This window comes from Lampetra fluviatilis, chromosome 6 (genome assembly GCF_964198595.1).
Source record: "Lampetra fluviatilis chromosome 6, kcLamFluv1.1, whole genome shotgun sequence".
Lineage (NCBI taxonomy): Eukaryota > Metazoa > Chordata > Hyperoartia > Petromyzontiformes > Petromyzontidae > Lampetra > Lampetra fluviatilis.
The window spans coordinates 11967981-11992857 of record NC_136280.1 but is presented as its reverse complement, the minus strand read 5'-3'; the positions used below and the strand labels follow the sequence as shown (position 1 = coordinate 11992857).

General features: G+C 42.5%; 1 protein-coding gene across 1 annotated transcript in view; it reads right to left on the bottom strand.

Annotated features, from left to right (window-relative positions):
* LOC144933147 (transmembrane protein 132E-like) overlaps nt 1-24877 on the bottom strand; it is a 555499-nt gene that overhangs the window by 166757 nt on the left and 363865 nt on the right. Inside the window, exon 5 of the mRNA XM_078857737.1 lies at nt 1605-1748. Within this exon, the coding sequence (XP_078713863.1) occupies nt 1605-1748 (144 nt within the window). The remainder of the gene's footprint in view (nt 1-1604; nt 1749-24877) is intronic.

The following is a 24877-nucleotide window of genomic DNA, read 5'->3' as shown; positions in this document are numbered from 1 at the left end:
TGCTAATCCGAGGTGCGAGAAGAACTGGAAGGAAGGTAATGGATATGGCAATAACTGATGATGATGGACGCTAAAGATAATGACACAATGCATCATTATAGTTTTCTGATACGGTTGTGGGTTGTACCATGTGTTGTTCGGCATTATTATACTTGTTTACCCAGGTCATTCTTACTGAGTGTCAACCATTTTTCAAGAGGGTCCTAAGTATTATCAGTCGGGGGAGTTTATTGCTAATGTTTAGTTTGTTGTCCTTCCTCCACACTTAATTAGCATGCTTGACTACGTACAGTGCGAAATAAGTTATACATTATGTGTTACCCAAATAAGCAATCTGTGAGTAAATCTTCAAATCTATCATATTTTGACCATGATGTCGTCACACAATGGCCTACTCTATTGGAATGACCTCAAGGGATCTTTATTGTCCACTGTGAAGCAGACGGAAAGATGTGAAACTTTTCACTGCAAGATGGCGGATGATGATGACGATGATGACGAAGTCATGGCATGTAGGATGTAACTTTTCAAAGCATTCACCAGTCGTCCAACAATGGGACTGCGAGGTACAGCCTACTGCACTACACTGCGCTACACCACACTGCATCGCATGCTACAATCATTCTGTTATCCACAAATATAATGCTAAGTTGGCACAGAGAGGAGAGGAATTGTATATATATAATAGTATAACCATGTCCATCTGGTGCTCGCTGAGTTGCATTGGCTTCCCGTTTCTGAATTAATACATTTTAAGGTCGCACTAATTACTAACAAAGTGCTTGCCACAAATGAACCACAATACCTTGCTGAGCATAAACCATCAAGCAAACTCTAGTCATCCTCGGTCACTGCATCACGCACTTTTAGATGCGCTTCTGGGGCTCTGTGGAATGTTCTTCATTCTGATATTAGGATGCCACTGGAGGTATGCACTTTTAAATCTAGATTTAAAACGAATTTCTTTAGACCTGACTTTTGTATTTACATTGTTCTCCTTCCCGCGCACCTATGATTAGCACGGTTGGCTTACATACGGTGCAAAAGAAGTTCAACATGCATAGGAATGCAACTTTTTAAGAACAATGATAGAGTGGCAGCCAAGAAACTCAACATGTCCAAGTGTGCTTCCACCAAGGGGATGGAGCGATGAAATTAGCTTGTGTGCCGGTGCTGGGTGGGTTGTTACATTACAGTATCATGAGAGACGATGGTTGATTAGAGATACCTTCCTCCAGCAGTGGATTGACCACAGCTGGTGATGATGTTGAAAGTAATGTTTAAGCAATAACCAATACTGGATTAGCACAATGCATAAAATGAAAAGGTCCATTTTCATAATTCATATTAAAAGGTACCTAAACTTGATTCGTTTTAGAGTGGCATTAATTTAACATTTGTCAAGATGTGTGATATTGTGTGCTGAAATAACCATGGTAATTTAGGATTCAAGAAATGATTTCCCTAATGTGAAGGATAATTTTAATTCCTTCTAAAAACATGTATTCTCATTGTAAAGTGGACAAAAGTGTATATTAAACTAACAAACATGCCTAATTTCCATATCAATATGACCACCACATGACACTGAAGCATTATCATACCTTAATAATGTCCTCATCCTCCGACTGGCAGTGGGCATGCTGGGATACATCTGACAAATGGCCGTCTGTTCCCATGGTGACAACTCTCAAAGGCACAATCACAGGCCTGCCTGTCAGCACTGCTGTGTTCACCAACTCTGGTTTCTGCAAAGAACAGAGGCCAGGGTAAATGGTTGCATACATTATAATATAAACAAAACACACACGTTAATTTTCACACGGTTGCGCCATAGTAACGTAATTAGAAATACGCAAACACGATTCGACTATTAAAACACCTTCGTGATTAATATTTTTAAAACAGCAACGTACACATAGACCGTATTTGGTTGACTAATTCGATTTCTGTAAGTGTACTGGTCAATTGGTATTGAACAGGATGCTGCCGTGGTATCATAGTTAACACACTGGACTTGCAATCCAGAGGTCCCTGGTTCATTCACCTGACGTCACAGTTGAAACAATGGGTGAGTATTTTAAATCCCTCCACCTCTGTCCACCCAGCAGTATATATGGGTTTACCACAGTTCGTCCATCAGAAGGTCACGGTTGCGAGATGTTAACTACCTCGCCTGGTATACAGGAGGTGATGCGTTCAATCCTGACCCTGTCACCTGTATATTTGGAGTTTGCATATCCTCCCCGTGGTCGCATGGATTGTTCTTCAGGTCCTCTGGTTTTTCCTTCCACATTTAGAAATATGCATCTAGAGTATTTGGCTGATGTACATTTCAACGTGGTAACCCACTCCGTTGAGCTATCATTTGTGGCCAGTTCACTTCTGAAAAAAATATCTACAGTTCAGTGGACTTTACCTGGTAAAATCCAAATAGTTTCGTTTTAGTTTAGTTTTTAGACATGTAGTGCAATAAAGTATGGGTACTCCCATCACCTCCAAAACGTCTGGCAAACATGAAAGAGTAGGCCAAAGTCTATTCTCGAGGCGTTCTCTTGAGCTCGTCTAGTGTAGGCCCTTTTCCCAGAAGTGGTGTGAAGAAGACAACGCAGAGCTCCGCCTTTACCATTTACACAACTATTCAAATAACATCTAAAGTTTCAAACTATATTGTAATTCTGCAAATACCTGTTTTTAAACTACTTCACGAGATGTGAAAGGCTGCCTTTTTGGAATAATCCGCACACGTGATGTGACGTGAACATACAATGCGGCTGGAAAATGAAATAACGCAGCCAATTTTGTCCTAGCTGCGAGGAAAGGTTATATTGTGTATAGGACAGGCATACCGGGTTCTTATCCTACATTTGGAACAGTATTTTGGGAAATATATGTTTTGCATTCCTTGCCACACTGTTTATCTGACAATACAACGAAGTCCAATATCCAAATCATCATAAAACAGTGATGAGTAAGTGGCGCATAGGAACATCCTCCAACATTAAAGCTGTTAAATTATTAATCAAAGTTACATGATTCCAATGTCTTTCAGACATTCTTATTTACAGCTGATGTGACTTGCAATTAAGAATTAAAATTAAATTACCTATGAATTTATCATTTTATATTAAATTAAAATGCTAAAACCTTTTCGTGGAGTTTTTGTTCCTCTTCAATGTCGATCGGCGGGTGTGTTGTACCGGACTCACGTTTTGTCACAATTTTTTTTTTAAATGCTACAACGTTGCAAGGTTAGCTATTCCATTCGTATGTGTGGCAATATGCTCAGGAGTTGAATGCCAATGTCAAGGTCTGCTAGCCACGAGAAGGTTGCTGGAGAGAGTGTGTGTGGTTTCGCTATTCCTTCATTGATGGAGCACAGACTACAGTGGTTTACTATATGATCCATAGGTTGAGTTGCATGGTCACAATAACACCGTGGCAGTCTTTAATTTTACATTGAAGTCAATGCATTTGAGCTGCTTACAGTCAGAAGCAGGGGTGAATAGAACAGAGCACCTGAAATGAATACAATGAAAAACGTCTCTGGATTCACGAAATGCATAACAATTCTTTGGAAATTTTTGTTTTTAAAATTTTGGGAAATGTTTTGTCACAAAATATTCAACATTGTCAGATGTTGGTAATTGATAGAATGATGTATTTGTGAACGCGTGGATGTGTCTTTTCCGTTTCTGAAGAAGCTAAAGGCACGTAGGGCAAAACATCGGATATCACTCAAAACAGCAGGTGGTACAACTCGATAACACATTGGAGTAATAATACCTACAATTCACTCTGGAAAGTCCGTGGTGTGTGTATATATGTGTACTTAGAGTGCAATAGATTTCTTAACTGTAATTAACGTCAGAAAACTACAAGTGTAGTATTTATTATATAATAAAAAATAAATACAATATATGTTATTAAGTAGTGATTCAAAGCCTCTCTATTACCGTTCTACATCCCCCCATATAAACATTCACTTCTCCCGCTAGAGGCAACCCCAACCTGGGTAGTGCAGTGACCTCAATCCACCCCCTCTTCACTAAGCCCTGCCCCGGTGTCGGTCTCGGGCGTTTTATGTCCACCACCGACGCCCCCTTCTTGTCTTCTTCTATGATCAGTGCTCTGTACCGGGCTTGCATTGAGTTGAAATAAACACATTATAAAAAATAGAGCAATAATAAGTATTAATAATGATTAAAATCCAATTACAATTAGCTGATGAGAGATTGGGTTTTCTATCTGAGTGATTGGATAAAACAAAATGTTTAATGAATCCAATCAGCTCCAATATGGATTCAGGGTTTGATCATACCCGAGGTGATCAGGTCCCATTTGATCAAAACAGTGCCCCCATAGTCATAACAATAGTGACACTATGTAACACAATTTTTGTTCCTGGGTAGTAAGTGTTATTTCGTAATTGCTTATGCCTAAAAAGAATTGAAAATGGCTATTATTCCCCATAAACTTTGCTTTTGTGATCAGGACAGTGATATTTTGAAATGTACCTATTTTCAATGAGAAAACGGGCGAATTAGTGTATTTTCGATCACATAAAGTAAGAAAAAAACAACATGAATCGAAATGAACATGCATTTATACTAAAGAAATACAAAAATTACTACAAAAGATTTAGAAGTTAGTTTTTGATATTTACGATTATACTGTAAATCACTTTCACAAATCAGTCCTTAAATGTAGTCTCCCATCATGTTCTCGTCATACTGTCCTTGGTAGCAGTGTTCAAAGTCAAGTATATCCTGGTGGAAGCGGTCGCCTTGCTCCTACGAGTACGCTCCCATGTTCTCCTTGAATTTATCAAGATGAGCATCAAGGATATGGATTTTGAGGGAAATCTTACAGCCCATTGTGCCGTAGTTATACACCAGTCTCAACCAGCTCCACATAGTTGTCGACCTTGTGATTGCCCAGGAAGCCACAAATACTACGACAAAGCTGTTTCAAGCCACTTTTTCCTTACTAGTGAGCTTCTTGGGGAATTCATTGCACTCCAGGATCTTCTTTATCTGTGGTCCGACGAAGACACTGGCTTTGACCTTTGCCTCAGACAGCTTAGGGAAGCAGTCTTGAATGTATTTGAAGGCTGCCAACTCCTTATCTACAGCTCTGACAAATTGTTTCATGAGGCCCAATTTGATGTGCAAATATGGCATCAGCACCTTCTAGGGGTCCACCAGTGGCTCCTACTTGATGGTGTTCATCCCCACAGAGAACTCGGTCCACTGTGGCCAGTCCTGTCTGTGGTAGTGCGACTTGGTGTCCCTGCTGTCCCAAACGCAAAGATAGCAGGGAAACTTTGTAAAACCGCCTTGGAGACCCATCAGGAATGCCACAATTTTTAAGTCTTAGATGACCTCCCAGCTGTACTCATCATACGTCAAGGGTCCAGCAAGGTATTAATGCTGTTGTAATCCTCTTTTAGGTGCACTGAGTGAGCCAGGGGAAGAGACGGGTACTTGTTACCATTATGGAGCAGCACGGCTTTGAGGCTCCTGGATGAGCTATCACTGAAGAGGCGCCACTCATTCTGGTTACAGGCGATTCCAATTGTCTCGAACACTGGTCACATTGTGGCAGAAACAGAGCCCATCTTGACGGGTGAAGAAGCTGCAAAATGGTTGGTGACGCTTCCTCTGATCTGCAACTTGCACACTTTCATCCAACAAGTTCCACTGCTTGAGCCTAGACGTCAAAAGCTCGGCATTGGACTTGGTGAGACCAAGATCTTTGATGAAGTCGTTGAGGTCCTTTGGGTTGGGGTAGTATGGGTTTCTCTCCTCAGCTCCACCTCTGAAATTGTCATCTGGATATACAACATCTTCCTCACTCTCTGACTTGCTGCTCTCTTCTAAAGACGGCTGCTCTCTCTCCAGAGGAGTGGGTACGGAAGCTCATGGCAGTGTGGCACCGGGGCGATGGATGAAGGAAGGTCCGGATATGTGATAGCAGGTGCATTCATGCCAGTCCGACGTTTGGAAGGGTCCACCATGCAGAAGTAGCAGTTGCTTGAGTGGTCAGTGGGTTCCCGCCAAATTCTTGGGAAAGCGAACTTCATGGCTCTCTTTTCCCCTCTGTACTATCCTTCAAAAATAAATTCATTTCACCCATGACTAATGTGATATATTTTTTGAATAACATTGAAAATTGTAAAAAAAATCAAATTAATAACTTTTACAATTAAAAAAATTGTAACAAATTTTATAACATAAAATTCCGAGCAACAATTGTCCATCTTACCTTGCAGAGTTTTTTTTTGCATTGCTCACAGGTGAAATGAGGTGCTCAGGATTTGTCTTGATCCCCGACAGGCATGCCGAAAATATGCTTTGTCGGCCTCACACATCTTAGCAGATGCTTCCACAGTGTACTTTTTCGCTCTTGTCTTGATAAATTAGCAGCAGACATAGCAAAATGCATCTGCCGGATGCTTACAGCCTCTTGATGACATCTCAGAAAAATGAAGATATGTATCCACTTAGGCAGCTGGAGCTAAACTGAACTGATCGGCTTAAGACCCCTGTATTTTCCTACTATTTATATGACTGGAAAGTTCTAGAATGTTCTAGAAGTTACTCCAAGTTTACTCAGCACTGAATCTATCTGTAATGTTCTGGAAAATAGGTAAATTTCTCAATATCAATTTGTCGGGAATACTAGCCATTATCTGTTCTTTTGATGCATAAGCAATTAGGAAATAACACGTACTACCCAGGACCAAAAAAACATGTGTGACACAGTGTTATCCCTGATATTCTAATTTTAAAGTGAACGTTTTTAGGAGATCCAGTATTTTTAGAAATCAATTTCATAACCTGTGAATTTGATGGATTTTATTTTTACATATACAAGTTAGACAATGAGCGTGTTTCAAATGTGTTGTCATTATGCAACTAATGTTCGTGCAAGTTTGGTAATAATTACACAGTGGATGGGGCACGACTGGTAAGTTAAGTCAAGGCAATTTTATTTTTGCTTACACACGCGGCCCCTTTCTGGCACAATTTTGCCACTCAAATCGCCATCGCCGCGTGAATACTCAAACATAAAAACAAAAATCTATACAATGAGAAAAATAAGTGATAGGTAAAGATAATAGGTAATAGGTAAGGATGCGCCCCTGCAAAGTGCATTTGTGCAAGGGCACCAGCAACTTTGATCAAATTATACATCTGCCATCTAGCAGAAAAAAAATCTGTAAAATGTGTTGTACATGAGTATCAGGAGGATCATGTCCCAATCAATGAGAAAGGATACCAATGATTTTAATTATTTTTACTTATTGAAATAAGATTCACAGATGCACAATAGTCAACACGTATTATGGACAATGTATTTTAAAAAACATGGATAAGTTAATCGAATAAAATAAATCATTAGCTTTATTTTCAACTTAAATAAATAATTGACTTTTCAGCTACAATGTTAGATAAGCATTGCATAAAGTGTGATGACAATTCACTGAAGATTATATATTTTTGTATCGTTAAAATGTTTTGCATTTGGTAAAAAAAAAACTACTACCAGTCTCTTGTACAATAAGATGTGGTTAACAAGGAGGATTTTGCCGTTCTTTAAGTTAAAGTAAAACATTCATTTTGGAAATGTATTGGCAAGATGAAAGCTATCCACTCGTTAACATCTCCTTAGATCTGTAAAATATATTTCGTTTAATTAGTAAGTAAATCTTGCTCGGGTGCACGAGCTCCAGCAACGGTCACAATGCCGGGGTGACCACGGAGCCTGAGACGACTACACCCGAGTGGATCCCTTTGATTGCTGTTATTAACAACTGACTGATCTGACCTATATATAAATGATTAGTGTTCAACAAAGTTGACATTGCAATGATTATCAATGGGATTGCATGTCTACATTTCGTGGTGGGTCACTAAATCTCACAGGTTTAGGATCCACTTGGTCCCAATTTTTTTTTTACAGCCATGAGATTATATAATGTGTGGGGCTCCATAACTCTACGTGGCAATTTTTCACTGAGTGCAAAAAAAGGCAGTTTTCAAAAATGCAAAGGTCATCCTCACCATCGAATTATAATTAAACATTTATGTTGTAAAATAAAATAAAATAAACATTTTTCAAATGTTTAATTTAATATGACAGCACACGAAACAAACATAAACTCATATTTTTTTAATCACCCACTGTTTTATCCTTTGAAAGGCGACAGTTTTACTCTTGCAATGTAAACTATTTAACCACATAATCATTTTGATTGTAATCCGCAAATTAATTATATATTTATAATGGAAAATATTGTACTTTGAAGGTTGATATATCTAAGCATATCTTACGGACAGCACGTCCACGATGGAATTCGTTTTTTTTACTCCATTAATTAAACACATGCACTAAGCAAACACAATAAGATAATATAAAATGAGTTAACCGCTCACTAGGAACAGGTTAAGAATATTAATTAGAGACCCTGAGTTTTTAAAAATGTCATCAAAATCTAGAGGGAGGAGGCACGGAGCTGGTGATTGGCATGGTGCAGGGGCAATACATTGCAAAAGTGCTGACTGGTCTGCACGTTGTTATGGTGCTACAGATAATGTGACTCTATAGTCCAATCAATGATCATCAGTCATAACCAATCAACTTCTGGATCAAAGCTTCTCCAAGTTATCGCCATCATCTTCTTGTGGCTGCTACTCCGTTTGCATTGGCATCCACCAGCCATAATCCCTGACAGCGACATGTCTTACACAAGACCATATCCTGTTCCTAACAGTCAAAATTAAGTATTTAATCTTGTATATATGTTCTCTGATCCATGTGTCCCCCTTATTGTTTCTCAGTATAATCCCAAGTGAGCATCACTCTATGCTGCTGTTGTGCAGAATCGATGTAAAGTGTTTATACGTGAGCATACACACGACGTTTAAATGTGGACAAACAGGCAATGTGCAGCACGTGGAAGTGAGTTGTCCTAGACAGTGGAATAACGTGGAGGCTGAGAAAGTTAACAAGCGCAGAACCGAGATGATCCTTGACATAAGATCTGATGTTGCATATGCACCTCAGCTGCACAGCCTCAAGCTCTCCCCACTGACTAATATGACGAGTTCAGGGCCAGACCAAGACCCTGGTGTACCTAGTCCACCAGGGCACAATTAACCAAGACAGAGCAGCCAGTCGCCTCTGGCTGTGAGGGAGGAAGGTGTCTCGTAAAATTCAAGCCGACAGGCATAGATAGTGAAACAACGTGTTGTTCGGGGTTCGCACAACACATTATTACTACAGGGCCCTTTAATTGTAATCGATCAATAGCAATAGTTTGAGAAGTATGTTTACGAATATACAGATGAGTGAGGATGCGAAATCACATGTTTGAAAGAGAGTTCATATTCTGGAACAATCATCATTGTGCAGCTAGCTGCAGTGTGCTACAGTGAATAATTACATTACTTCATTTGTAAATGAAATATACACTTAATGAAATATTGAGTATAGAGAGTTATTGAATCTAATGACTGGCAACTTAGAAATACAAATAAACCGTACTAATGAAATTGGAGGAAGTTTAAACGTAACATTTACACTTGAATTTCAGATACAAATGCACTTAGTTAAAAGTAATTGATGCCACTGAACAAAACACGTAGTCCTACTTATGAGTAGTATTTAGGTAACACGCAGATATTTTTTGGAAGACCAATGGCCTTTTTTTACCCGATAGTAGTGGATTTTCAAAGGATTTTTATGCAGTAGAGGCATACACGCGACTTCGTAATTGTATTGCCCCATCCATACATTGGAGGAATTAGCCACAGTTGGTGGAGCCAGAGATGAAGTCAAGATTGGGCCAGAATACTGAAATGTATCGCACAATTAGAGAGCGGAATTACTTAATTGTTGTGCAAAATATGGCAATTGGAAGTGAGGTGTGAAACGTAATGTAGGAGAGAGGAGGGGCATGGTAGCACAATTCATGGTGTTCTTGAGGTGGTCTGGCTCATGAGTTTTTGCAAATAAAAATATCCAGGAAATGTGTCTAAAAATGATCGCTTGCCTGACCCTTCGAGAACGTGGTCTGCCATCGCAGATTAACTCAATTCCATCCCTTTGTCAGAAACATTCCTGCAACATGATAATATATCAGACTCATTATCACAATATATACAGGTGCTGGACACTTGTATGGAGTGGTTAAAATGGTTTTGGATGTGGCGCTTGCACCTTAACACAGGTCTCACTAGGACACAATGACATGGACGTAGCAATAAGCTTTGTGTTGGAGAATGATCCAAACAAACCACTCTCGAAGTGAAGAGAAACCAAATTGTATTTATTTTTAAAATAAGTGAGCCTGCAGTCATGTTTGTTTTACTGAAAGGATCAGAGGACTGCAATTTAAGAATGCGGATTAAATATAATCTGTATGCCTCTGGACTATAGTGGCATGTGGCAGATGGGGAGGAATTTCATGGCAGCTTAAGTGCTGTAAACCTTGTAAGTTTGGAATAATGTGACAAGAAAACATTGTTACATCATTTAGGAAGAGGAGGTGATTGATATGTATGTATGTAGCATGGTTGGCTATGTACGCTGAGAAAAAAAGTTTAACATACATACAGAACATATATGCAGGCTGGAGGTCAGGTTACCAACAATTCCATTTAATTAGGCACCCAGGGCTCAGTGACCAAGGAGAAGACCTAGAGAACCAATCGGGTCATACTAGAGATACCTATAGTATCTAGCTATAGTATCTAGAGCTACCTATAGTATCTCCCCAACATCTTACCTCCAACAAACTGGAGTAAAACTGTTGACTGTGCAAGACTTTCAGGTTCTTGTAGAAGGATGGGAGTGATAAGTGAGTTGATCTGGAGTGCAATGGCTTTGCTCGCATCACTCGCTCATTTTGGTTGATCGAGTTCCTCCACCATTTGTAGGAGAGCTTCAGCACTGTGTGATGTCATCCTACAGGTCAGTTTGTACTTTCTGAATTCATCTGCACTTCGCGAAATAACGCCACAATTAGACGAATGGCTCTGCACTTCTCATAACGGCTTCACCTCTTTTAAAATGGTTCCACGAACCGCAAGCGTACAAATGCACCCACACGCGTACGCGCGAGCACAAGTGTTTTCCCTTGCCCCTCCTCAAAGTGTTGCATTCATCGATGCTTACGACACATACGTTGCTTCCTACCCAGGGATTGAAATCCTCAATCGGTATTTTTCGTAGCGTTTCTACGCCGGCTTGGAGTAGGGATTTTTTTAGCGCAAAGCACTGCCAACTATATTACAAGGTACACCTAACCGTAACTATCATACGTGTGATTGCACCCTTCTGTCTGTAAGGACACCTGGTAACCCTAAGCGATATTCACGGGCGTGTTTTGCACATCACGCGAACTCCGGCCACCCTGGCAGTGGCTTTGGGCAGCCTCGAACAAAGATGGTCACTGCATAGTGCGCTTTTCTTTAAAACTGCCTTTTGTGTTCAGTTTGTTGCCCTTCCCCCGTACCTCCGATTAGCGTGGTTGGCTATATACCGTGCGAAAGAAGTTCACCATACATACGGTACATCATCACACACACCACCGCAGAATCATGGGGAAGAAAATATGGCGAGATGCATGTCGTGTGTGCCGAAACAATTCCCGGAACAGTTTTTTAGACTGTTCTGGCTGAGATTAAATACTGGCTCTGCTCATTCCACAGAAACAAATGAAGCTTTAAACTGACCTCGCATTACACCTTCTGTCATATTCATAAATCAGACCCTTGATGTTAAATTAATTGATCGTTTAAAAGCATTAGACATATATACCAAAATATATGTACGTGAATATCTTCACAACAAACGATTGTACTCGCAGTAATTAAAGCAATAAATGTATAGAATACTCACAGCCATTTATTTAGAATTTATGTGAAAGCCTCACACTGTTATTAGAAAAATGTGATAATTATCTCATTGCCATTTGGCCTTGCTAAGGGAAATTGAACATGACAATTCCTCTGCCATTAAAATGCTGCAGTCTTCAAGGTCATCATTAGTGCATAGAAGTTGTAATTTTAAATTTCCACACCTTACTTTTTAAATCAGTGGAATAATTAGCATAGCGACGATGCTGTAACAATAATAGACCTGCAGCCGACAATGACAATTTTAGATGATGTTGCTCATCACCTCAGAGGTGTCGTACCTCCTCCAACTGTTTCCTATGAGGGGTAAAATAATACATTAGTGACTGCAGGGGTTCCCTGTGCATAGGTGATGATATACATCACGGCCAGGTTATCTTATTAGCATGTTTTTTATGTATTGACATTTGTGTATGAAGCAGAGCCTATCGAGTATCTGGGGAGACCACGATCATATGTTTTATTTTCCCACGAATGCAATTTCATCCCCTTTTATTACTCAACATGTTGAGTCCTGTACTAGAATAAAGGAGTGTATTTTCCTTTTGTGAAGTGGTCAAATAATTGTATTTGTGCACCTCAGATTTGCACAGTTGGCTACGTATAGTACTAAATAAGTTCAACACACAGACAAACAATCGCTAAAGGTTGTGCTGCAACTATATTTATGTGCACCAAATCGTTGCATGTGTAGTGACATAGAATGCGTCACTGGAGCGCGTAGCGCTGAGGACTGGTAGAAAATGCGAGTGGGGGTAGCAGCCCATTTTACCAGTTGGACCCGTGGGCGAAGCCCGGAGCCTTCTGGGGGGATCCAGAAGGATGCGTGGCTGAGGGTGGAGCCTAGCCACACTGGGGAGGATAAAAGGCAAACTCCGACACACAGTCAGGGCTGCTGCCATCAGGAGTGGTCTTCGCCTCTTCAAGCCGTGGGTTTGGAAGCATGCTGTCTATCCTGACCCGGTATGTAGTTATCCCCTATTGCTGTGAAGACCGGAATAAACGAGAGAGAGTGCCTCCTACTAGTGTCTCTGAATCAGTACACTACATTTGGTGTCAGGAGTGTTAACAGAAATTTTATTTTTTCTAGAAATTGTAGGGTTGTTACGAATTTTCTTTTTTCCTTTCGAATCCTTGTGGGGGAAAATAGGCTATGTTGAATTCCGCGAAGAGGAAGGATCTCATCAGCATATCCTTAAGTGATGAGGGTTCCCAGGTAGCCCCGGCAATCGGGACCCCGGTGAGGGGTCCCGAAGAGGTGGTTCCAGCAGGGCAGTGGGCAAAGGACAACGATCCGCGCCGCTGCCGGCTGAAGAAAGGTTGTGGGCACTCAGCGCACGCATCGTGGAGCTGAGCTCCGCAGTGACGGCGCTGGTGGGGCAGCTAGATAAGAAAGAGCCGAAGGAGGGGTCTGCGACTCGGGGGCAGCAAGCGGGCGACTCTGCCGTGACTGCCGACCAAGGGCATGAATCGAGTTCCGCCGAATTTAACCTGCAGCCGACAGCTCATCCGGGGGTGTCTTCCCTTGCGCAGCGGCTGCCGTTTATCAAGGAATTTTTGGCTGCCGGGGTGATTGGGCGGCCTTCTAGCGGCGTTTCACCGCCACTTGTGGGCTCACTGGGTGATCCGATACAGAGGCGCAACATGCTCTTCCCACCGCGCTGAACGATGATGCCTTGGCGGCGTTTTTTGCTATTCCCCAGGCGGACAGGGTGACGCTGCGGCAAGCATACGCTGTCCAACGCATGGCAGAAATTCATGATGCGGAGTCGGGGGGAGTCCGAGACGCCCCTCGCCTTCCGCAGCGCACTAATGTCACTGGCCCAGGCGGCGTACCCAAAGTTGGAGCAGGCGGGACTGGATTCTCTAGTGCTGGAGAAATTGGTGGCGCTGGCTCAGAAAATGAGCGTTTTTTTGCCGGCCACGGAGGAAGACGACCTGTCCTCGATTCAGGTAGCCCAATGCATCCAGGCCCACTGTAACCTGCGATGGCATGCCGAGGTGTTGGCCTAGGCTGGATTCCCGGGAGAAGAGGGCAACCAGGAGCGTCGAGGGTCTTCGTGGGTCTACGCATTGGGGAGTATCTCCATTGCAGTCGGTGTCAGGTGCACATGCCATCGCTCCTCAGATGGTACTTCGGTGCGTGATAGTTGGCCACAGGGGCCCGGGCAATGGACCGCATTGGTCCCGGTGGGAGCGGGATTCTCCACGGTAAGTGGATTTGTGCAGGGTATTGAGGTGCGGGTGCTCATAGATACGGAGGCATCCGCCACCATTGTTTCAGAGTTTGTTTTTTGGTACATATCCATCGACGGTGGGTTGTCTTAGTCTTGTGGAAAGTCCGCATGTTGCCACTAATGGTGGGAGTTTAGGTATTGTGGGCCAAATTGTGGCATCAATACGGGTTGGTGATATTGAAAGGACGGGTCCGGTGTTGGTTTCAAGTTCATTGGCGGTGCCTTGTTTGTAGGGGACTGATTTTTTGAAGAGGATGCCCCTCCGGATTTTGATTGACCAGGTTTGTGTTGAGTTACTGTCGGGGTCCCCTACTGGGTTGTGTATGGCTGACTCTGTGGTTCAGGCCCTTGTATGCGAAACTTTTATGGTTCCCCCGAGTGCACAGATGCTCATACCCTTGAGGCTGCGGAAGTGGCTCGAACAGAAAACCACTGGGGGTGGGGTTCTTTTAACCCCTGCCTCCTTCCTCCCCCTCCCTTCTCTCGCCCCCCTTACTGCTGAGGAGTATATAACCTCGTGTCATGGCAGATCTCTCACCTACTTCAGCAGTTTTTTTCTTGCATTGTTTGTCCAAGCTGATGACGATTTCTTGTGTTGTGATCGAAACGTCGTGATCTATTATTTTTCTACCTATGTGACTTTACCGAAAGAACCAAAGAGTATGGATTCCTGCCATCACAAAAGCTTCAAATCAAGATTATTTTAACCCCTTCGAATAGAGCGGTCCGTGGTCTCACTTTGATAGGGGCCCGGACAATAGTGAGGGGAGATCAGTAGCCCTTCCTGCAAGTATTGAATGCTAGGCTAGGTACCACGGTCATACAGGCGGGTACGGTGTTGGCCCACGCGACGGCTGCATGTTGATGTAACCACTCGGGTCGTGGCCGCGGTTGAACGGGAAGTGGTGTCGGATGACTCGTGGATGGATCCGTTGTGTGGGGGTAATACGGATTTGTCGTGGGAGCAGAGGGGCAAGTTGCAGGCATTGCTTTCGGGAATTCTCCGATGTATTTAGTAAAGGTAAATTCGATGTTGGCCGCACGTCCCTGATGCATTACCATATTCATACAGGTGGCGCCGCTCCCATTAGTCAAAACTCATTTCGGTTTAGTCCGAAGGAGAAGGACCATGTTCATCAGGCGGTCGATGAGATGTTGGCGGCCGATACAATCTCCCCGTCAACCAGTCTGTGGGGTGCTCCCATTGTTCTGGTTAAAACTCATTTATGGGAATTTGCATTTTTGTGTGGATTTTCTGAAGTTAAATAAAGTCTCCGTGACGGGCGCGTATCCGCTCCAACGGATGGAGGATTCGTTAGATGCCCTGTCGGGGGCCCGGTTTTTCTCCACCCTGGATCTATTGTCAGGGTTTTGGCCCTAAAACTGCATTCCGGACACCGCAAGGGCTAATTTAATTTAACTGCCTTCCGATGGGGCTTCAATCAGCTCCGGCCACCTTCCAGCGACTTATGGAGTTGGTACTGTCGGGGCCCCAATGGGAATCATGTCTGATCTATTTGCATGATGTGATTGTCTTTGGACGCACGTTCCAGGAACATCTGCAGTGGTTGCGTATGGTTTTTGTTAAAATGCGGGTTGCTAATTTGAAATTAAATCCACAGAAATGTTACCTCTTGTAAAAGTCGGTTTGCTACCTGGGTCACATTGTTAGCAAGTCTGGGATTGCCACGTACCCTGACAAGACTGCGTGTGTGCTTGAGTGGCCTACCCCCACGTTGATGGGTGAGGTCCACAGTTTTGTTGGGTTCGTGTTGTATTACCGCCGCTTCGTGCCCGGGTTTGCGATGATCGCGAAGCCACTCCATGCTCTCACGGTGAAAGGCCAGAGGTTTCAGTGGGGGAAGGAGGAGGAGGCCGCATTTGTTACGCTGCGCGACGGCCTTGTGAACGCACCCCCCCTTCGGTACCCTGATTTCTCCTTGTCGTTTATGTTGGATACATACCGGGGTCGGCGCCATGTTGTCACAGGTGGAGAACGGGGTGGAGAGTGTGGCCGCTTATGGTAGCTGATTACTGTCCCCCGCAGAGCAGCGCTATTGTGTTACGCGCCACGAGTTGTTGGCTATCATGCACTTTGTACAGTAGTACCACCCGTACCTCTACGGTAGGCAAATCGTGGTACATGCAAATCACGTGGCTTTGCAATATGCGGTACGCGTTGACCAGCCGTCTACGCAACTCTCGCGATAGTTATAAATTCTGCAAGATTAATAGTTTGTAGTCATCTATCGGAAAGCGTTGCACCACCATAATGCAGACGCTCTGTCACGGTTATTGCTGAAGAGCCAGTGCGCGTGTTTGATGGGCGCCGACCATTGTAAGTAGGAGGATGTGGGGGAGCCGGGCGCCATTGTAGCATCGGTGGATGCTCCGCCACCCATACCGGGGGTGGCGCACGATAATCCTATTGGTCTTACACATGAGATATGGGGCGCCTCCGGTCGGAGGATGCCCCCTTACTGAAAATACGGTGCCAAGCAATAGGAATGGTTCAGGGGGTATGTCCCCCATGGTCCTCCGAGATGCGCTACTGATGCGCTAAGAAATGGAGGTACGGTGGTACTGTATTGTGGTGCAAACTGCTCTGCGGGGTAGAGTAATAAGAGCTGCCCATGTGCAATTGATGCACATAGGGGTGCAGAAAACGTCATCTATGTCAAAGCGTGACTTCCTTTAGCTCAGGATGTCAGAAGACGTTCACAACGTGCTTAAGGGATGTGTGGAATGTGCTCGCCGGAAGCCCCCGCCGAGACTGACCTGACCACCACTGCTGTCTATTGGGGTGTCCTGCGTAAATGAGCTCGTTGCCCTCGACATCCTTTGGCCATTTCCCACCACTCCGAGGGGAAATAAATTATTTCTGGTAGGGGTAGAGTACCTGTTATGGTGGCCGGTGGCATGGCCCCTGCCGGATCAGTCGGTGGCTTTCATTACGGAGGCATTCCTGCATGGTTATAGATTAGATAAAGGGGCCCTGGAACGTCTCCTTATGGACCAGGGTAGAAATTTTTCTTTGAAATTGTTGTAAGATGTATGTGATTTGTTGGGTACAAAGAAAATTCGAACTTCGCCCTATTATCCCCAGACTGACGGAATGGTAGAGCATTTATATAGGACTCTTACGTCAATGTTGTGCCAACAATCTACACATTCCGGGTGTTCTTGCGGCCTATAGGATGGCCCCTCATGCCTCTACCGGATTCTCCCCATTTTTTTTATGTACGGGAGAGAATGCGACCCCCCCCCCCCCCATGGAAGTCCAGTAAAATTTTCAGCCAAGCAAGAAGAGAGTCACTCTACTGGGACTTATGAGCCTCACCCTTCAGTGGTTGACAGAAGTGCAGGAGGCATCCCATGGCAATTCGGCCAAGCAGCAGACTGCGAATGAAAAACTGGCTGGGCTTAAGGAATCCGAAAAACCGTGGAAACCTGGGGAGAGGGCATGGCTGCATTGCCCCCAGGTGCCTATGGGCACGTCTCCTAAATTACATAGGCCATGGCAGGGCCCGGTGGAGGTAATTGAGGTGAGGAGGAGGCCGCAGTGTGTGTGGATCCAGGTTGGTCGCAGGCATTGGTATGTGCAACCGTCACGAATGAAACGCTATTTTCCACATCATGATGTTGTTTCATCTCCACCTTCTGATCGCCGGGTGTTTGATATGTCCGAGGGAGCTGGATGTACGATTACGGAGGTTGCGCCTCAGAGAGACTCTGTTCCTTCATCTGCAGGATCCCAGGGCCTGGTGTCCATGGAACTGCCGACGGTGCAGCCCACAGGTGGACCGGGGTAGATGGTATGACCGCCACCTGCTTCTTCTTTCCCTTCACCTTCCTCTCAGAAGGGACCACGCCCATTGGGCAATCTTCAAGTCACCCCCCGGGGGACCCGTTCCAGGGCCATACAAGGGGCCGGCGACAAGAACCCATTCCAAGATGGTTCGGTTCAGATGACCACCCCTGCTCGTTGTTCGGTTGCTGTATTATTTGGGGGCTGGATTGTTGCCATGCGTTGCGAATGTTACATGGCTATTGTTGCATTTGTCGTCCCGCTACGCGATGTATTAAGGTCAGCCGGGACGCTGTGTTTTTTCACGGGGGGGGGGGGGAGGGGGAGTAATTGTTGATGTGCTAACAATTACATACACCATACGATGGCAGCATCCAACATCATATCATTCAGTCGTAAAATGTATTGAAAAACGAATGTAATGAACATAAACTTCTAATCTGTTATTCTCCAAACCCTTTGAGAATGCTTAAGCCTGTTAATAGTCAATACCGTTTATTTTCACGAACCTTAAGATATTCAAGTTGTTTATGTAGAACTTCACATGTACTAAAGAGTTTTGAGTGCCGGTTAGAGATACTCGCACAGCGGTTATGTATTCTAGGATTGCTGTGCACAGATGAACATGAGCTACCACAAAACTTCAACGAATGTCAAAACTTTAAAGAATGCTTCAGCAATAGTGCCAACAGTACAGGCTACTGACACAATTCCAACAAATAATGAGACACATTACATACTACAACTTGAGATCTGAATGTGCATAGTTCCATTCCTGACTATGTATGTCCACGATTGTGTTATATGCATGAAAGGTTTGTCAATATCCCACGGAAATCATATATTGCTATTGCCACTATGAAATCCCTTCCATCCATTAATGTAAGAGAGCATTAGTCCACATCATCGGTGAAAAAATGATCTGGTCAAAGTCACGATAGATTATACAATCCCAGCAATGCACATAAGACAAGTAGGAGCCGAGCTTTCTCGTGTGCTTTTTTGGTTGTACCGCGTGTCGTTCCACATGATTTATAAAATTTCTTTACATTTGCTGGGATATTCTTCAATAACTAAACTGAATTCCTCAAGAAGCTTCAGGTGAAGTCAGTTCTTCTTTCTGTCATATGGCTGACGTAGATGCAGACCAACAACGACAATATCACATTCAGGTGGTCAAGTCATCTAACCGTGTCTTGAGAAGCAGAGTGTATCGCTGAAATGTCTCCTTTATATTTGTGAAAACAGAGAATTGTATTGTTATATTGTTATATTTCATGGTCTGTTCTGGATTACTACAGTCACACATTGGAGAGTTTTTTTTTATTTTCCATTCGTACATCAGGTATCCGCATTTGCCATGGTTTGTGCGGATGTGATTAGGGTGAAGCATGAGCTTCGTGGAAGATTAAACACAGATATCTTCTGCGTTGAGGTCTTCACAAGGTGTTCATTTATGAGTTATTTTGAACTCAGCTCTCTAAGCTTCATCCGGGTTGAATTCGCAAGGGCTTGTGTCACTTCAAGTGATGACGAAAGACGTTATTGAGGTCCTGATAAATGCGAAGGCGACTGTTTTCCTCGATTTGCGGACTTCCCAGAGTGTTACAGCGTTACAGCGGATGGGGGGGGGGGAATTTGTGACAGCGCAGGCAGCCAGGGTGTTGGGGTTAACTTGAGGGTTTCAGTGATACACTGCATTGTAGTGTTCAGTGGGTTATCAACAAGTCGAGTGTGACTACTTATTGTCCATACTGGTGCACACTACTTGGCTACAGAGTGCACAAGGGCCATCGTTGATGTCCGTAGCACAGGTGCTGATGTTCCCTAGAGTGAAGTCAGTTTATCAGGAGTTGCTGACTTGATTTGTGTTCGAATTGGTCTTGCTGATATCTATACAGCATATACTGCCTCCTTGGAATGGTTGAAAAAACGTATCGATCCAACTCTAGCATGTTTCAAAACTGCGGCTTTTATATCCTGCCATATGAAAGAAGAAAAGAGAAGGAGACTAGACTTGATTTTATATTTAGATCCTTACGCATGGAATCATTTCATTTAAAGGTGGGACGCAGAGCACTGAGGCATCACAGTGATATTGGACATCTGTGAAAAAAGAGCTTAATAGCTCATCGGATTTCTTTAGGATAAATAAGGATTCCGATTCTCACAGTGTCAAAGCACGTTACAGTACACATTACAAAAACACTTATATATTTGTATTAACTGGGCTGGGTGACAGTGGTAAAGTGCTCGGTTTATAATGAAAAGGTCACGAGTTCAAATCCAGGTCCGGGGTCGACTGACCCCTTTCTCCCTCTGGAGTTGATAAAAATGAGCACCGCCTTGTGGGAAATCAGTAGACGTTGTCTTATGGATGGAGCCACCCTTACCATTGGAATATGGAATATTCATCACTGGCTTAGGGCTGTAATTTGAAAGATGAATGCCATCCATTGCTTAAACAATTGAGCAGGAAACAAGTGCAGTTTTATTAAGTAATTGCTGTTGCAATGGATTTGTTTGGCCCAATACAGTATATTTGTATAGATATACGCTAAGTCTCTTCCATAACATTTACTGATTTAAAAACACATAGACATTAATGTGTTCACGTCCACAATATTCTTACCCATATTTCTTTTGCAAACACATATTAGGTGATAGAAAAAACAACAACAAATGAAATATATTTTCGGGTAAAATAATTCAAGCTAATGTTTTGTACAGTATTTAACATGCTTGTTGGAAAATCATAGTTCCATGGCCTGGCACAGATGAGCCTAAGAGCAATGAATAAAATACAACGCAGAGTAAATGATTTATGCTTATAGTCAAAAGTTGGAATCTATGGGCAATAAATGAAGTTGTAACTCACTCGTAAATAATACGCTTGAACATGCTTGTCATTTGTGAATTTAATTAGCATATTTAATTATGTATAATCTCATGAAAGGAATGGTTAAATTAAGTTGAGCAAAATATAATTTAACTTGAAGTACTGAGTTAGATTGAAATAATTAATTGCTACGTTTCATTGTAACTTCACATGGTATGTACTCATTAATCTGTTACTTGTCACTTGTCAAAACATGTTAAAGCTCTGAATTCGACACTATCACAAGTCCATTTGTTTGCCCTGATGGGGTTCTTTACATCGGCTCCGTGAAGCTAGATATGGTTCTCCGAAAACAATATCCATGTCAAAGAAACAACTGGCTTGTTGAGGTTATTCCGTCTTTCTTTAGCCCTCATGTTGGCACAAACAACCCCGTCTGAATGTTCCTTCCCTTCCCCCCCTTTCAATAAAATACTTCTGGGAGGGGGGAGATGTAAGTTGCTTAGTGACAGTCTATGTCTGAAAATGCAACGTGAAGATGTAAGATTTTAGCCCATTTAGGATTACATACAAATTTATTCATTAAAATTCACTTTGATCAATTTCACAATCATTTCATGAACAGCCCTGGTTTTAGTAATGTAATCCAACAAATTAGCAATGTACAACAACAATTGGTTGATTCTTTCAGAGGAGGCTCACATCTACGTTGTAATGTTTACCACGCACGAGAGATTTTGACTTGATTGCAGCCTGCATGATTTGTTATTGCCAATTCGGGAACATAAATTGTTCGACAGACTGAGTATTCGTTGTGGGATGTGTGTGTGCACTATAAGTGGGGACCGATAGTGCAACGATCGGTGAGTGTGCTGCGCCACGAACCCGACGGTCCAAGTTTGATTATCGCTTATGGCCAACACCAGTGACGGTTATCTTAGCCAGTCCTGGACCTTGCCTAGGTCGACTCAGCCTCAAATGAGTACCTGTTTGTGATGTGTAAACATCGTCACGACGGAGACAAAGGCGGCTAGGCGTGGTGCTGTCCACCCACTCCCTCGTCGTGCTGCATTAAGTGCAACAAAATTGTTCGTAATATATTGTAAACAAACCAAAGTAATTTGAAACTAATGAAATGCAATGCGATCTGTTTTATTAGCACAACACGTATTAAAATGGAATTTAACCAGCAACGCTATGCACTGATACATGGCTTGCTATATTATTTAGACTTAATAAAAAAAAACGGTACCTTTACTTTATAAAAGTAAAACTTTACGTGAAAAAGAACATACTCGAAATTGAACTGCCTACATAGATCAGTGCTAACTAATAACTGCTATGTTGGAAAATCAATACCTTGTTTTGTATGTGTGCAGCACAGCTAATTTAAAACCTGTATTATGCAACACTTCCCTATTTTGAAATTCACATAGTCAATAAGTGTTTGATGAAACTATGTTTGTACATGTGATATAATATAATTACAAAAACCTCAAATGTTGGATTTAAATTCATTGCTCCCTCATATTACTAGTATTTCTGACATTGGCACACGACAGAATAATCTTGCAGATAAGGTTAATGATCTATGCTATACACTGTACAGATGTGACACGTGTTAATAATGCATCACAGCAATATTTGGAGAATGCAGGGATCAATAGTAATCATCGTTCATAATAATAAGGAAGCATATATATCCTTTCATGTATTTACTTGCATCTATACAGTCTGTCCACTGCGAATTGTGGTAAAAAAAATTGGACTTTTATGAACATCTCATGTCAACATAAATAAAACAACTACAATTTCAACATAAACCTGACCAACTGTTATCAACAGCCGAGGGCTGTATACAATAACAACACACACATAACTCAGCCAACATGCACCACCATTATATGTACTTTTTGTTCATATTAAAAAGAGGTTAATATAGGCCATTACAATTCTTCATTTTTATAAAAGTTTAAGTGATTTTGGAGACATAAAATGGAATCACTTGCATAAATCAGTTGAAACTTCTTTCATAAACACCCATTATTACCCCATATATATATAAAAAACGTATGGCAAACTAAAATAATATTCTGGATATTACAGAAGCTGTGCTGGCATGACGATTCTTTCTTTTTAAATGTAATTGCCTTAACATTGATTTTGGTGAATATGTTTTTTAAAAACTTTACAAATCATTACAATGTACATTCACGTAACAACCCCGATTTACTGACCACTAAAACTAAATGTTAAAACATTCAATAAATGCAACGATGTCAAAAATACTTTCCATGAAATCCAAGCAAAATATGTTCTTAGTAGATTATAGCCTTAGTAGATTAGAGCCTCTTGGCACTGAGGCTGGACTGACCAATATATTAAGAGTTGTGGGCCACTATTGTGTCATAAATAGAGCTATAGGAGTGAGATGCATTCATAAGAGATATACGAGACAGGACCCAGAGGTTGTCATCAAGGTGATGCTCCTCCGTCTGCATCACCTAGAGAGCCTTACTGGACATCTGTGAAAAAGAGCTTTATAGGTCATTCCAGTATAAAGGAAATTCTGATGTTCTTGTTCTGTGCTAATGCAGCACGAATCTCCATTGAAAACTAGCTGGGTAACTGGCTGAATGGAATTTTCCTTGTAACAAATAAATATTGATTCACCGGTCTTGGCTAAAATCTTTCCCGATGGCCTAAGCCATCTTTCTGACTTAGTTGTATTGTATACGAGCTTTACTACCCGGCTTTGCCCGAGACTTGGATTCTTGTCTTGGATTAATACACGGCCAACACGAAGGGTGGGGGGGGGTGACGTCAGCAGGCACACTGCATAACGCTGCCGCATGCGGGTGACATCACAGATGTGACGTCACCGCTCACTTGTGCAATATATTTCATCCATTATTTCCCCCCCTCCCAAATAAAAAAAAGTATATTTGTATACTTTTTACATTGTGTACAGTATGGAAGCTAGCCACGTGGCAAATTTTAAGTATGTAGCCTAGTATATTATATCCATTATTCCCCCCCCAGCCGCGCATTTGTGCGGGATACACGGCCTACGCGGAGGGTTTGGGGGGGGATGCGTCACGTCAGCAGGCACACTGCGTAACGCTGCCGCATGCGGGTGACATCACAGATGGAACGTCACTGCTCACTTGCCATGCGAAATATATCCATTATTGCGCCCCCCCCCCCCCCAATACAAAACTCTATTTTTATACTTTTTGCATTGTATACAGTCTGGAAGCTACCCAAATGCCAAATTTCAAGTTTGTTGCATGTCGGGAAGTATGCTAAACATTTCGAACAGACAAACATATTCACAAATTTCCCTTTTATATACAGGGTGTTTTAAAAACATGGACCCAATTTCAAAGCAGTATATTTCACAATGGCAACATGTTACAATTACACAAAAAGTTACAAACTGTTTAATGAGTTATCATGTTTTACTAACCATTTTATAAATGCTCTACTGTATGTGCTTTCCACCTGCTGTACGGACAACATCGAAATGATAGTTGAATTCGTCCCAAACGCCTCTCTTCTCACGTTTTCCTCTGAGGTGCATGGTCGCCCTGTGCTCTTCCCCTTACATAAACAGCCTGTTTCCTCAAATTGTTGGTACCAACAACGAATGCTCTTTGACATTGGCGGATCAATGCCAAAACGCCGTTGAAACGCACGCTGCACTGCAATTACGGATTTAGTCTTGCTGAACTGCAGAACGCAAACCGCCTTGTGTTGCGGGGCCACCATCTTGCGAATGACAGAGGCTAGGGGCTGTTTGTGCGCTGGCAGAGGCATCTAGCAGTAATCATTTGAAACTCTATGCCCCGCCCTTTCAAGTGGTAAGAGTTTCATTCATGGGCGGTTCGTGGTTGCAGAGATAGTGCGATTTCAAATCGGGTTAATCTGTTTGAAACACCCTGTATATAGATACTATACATTTATTTATAATTTTAAATATAATTGACTTTTTTACTTTTCCTTTGTTCACATTTCACTGTATTAATGCATTTTGTTAAATTGACTTCCACATTTGTAAAATTTT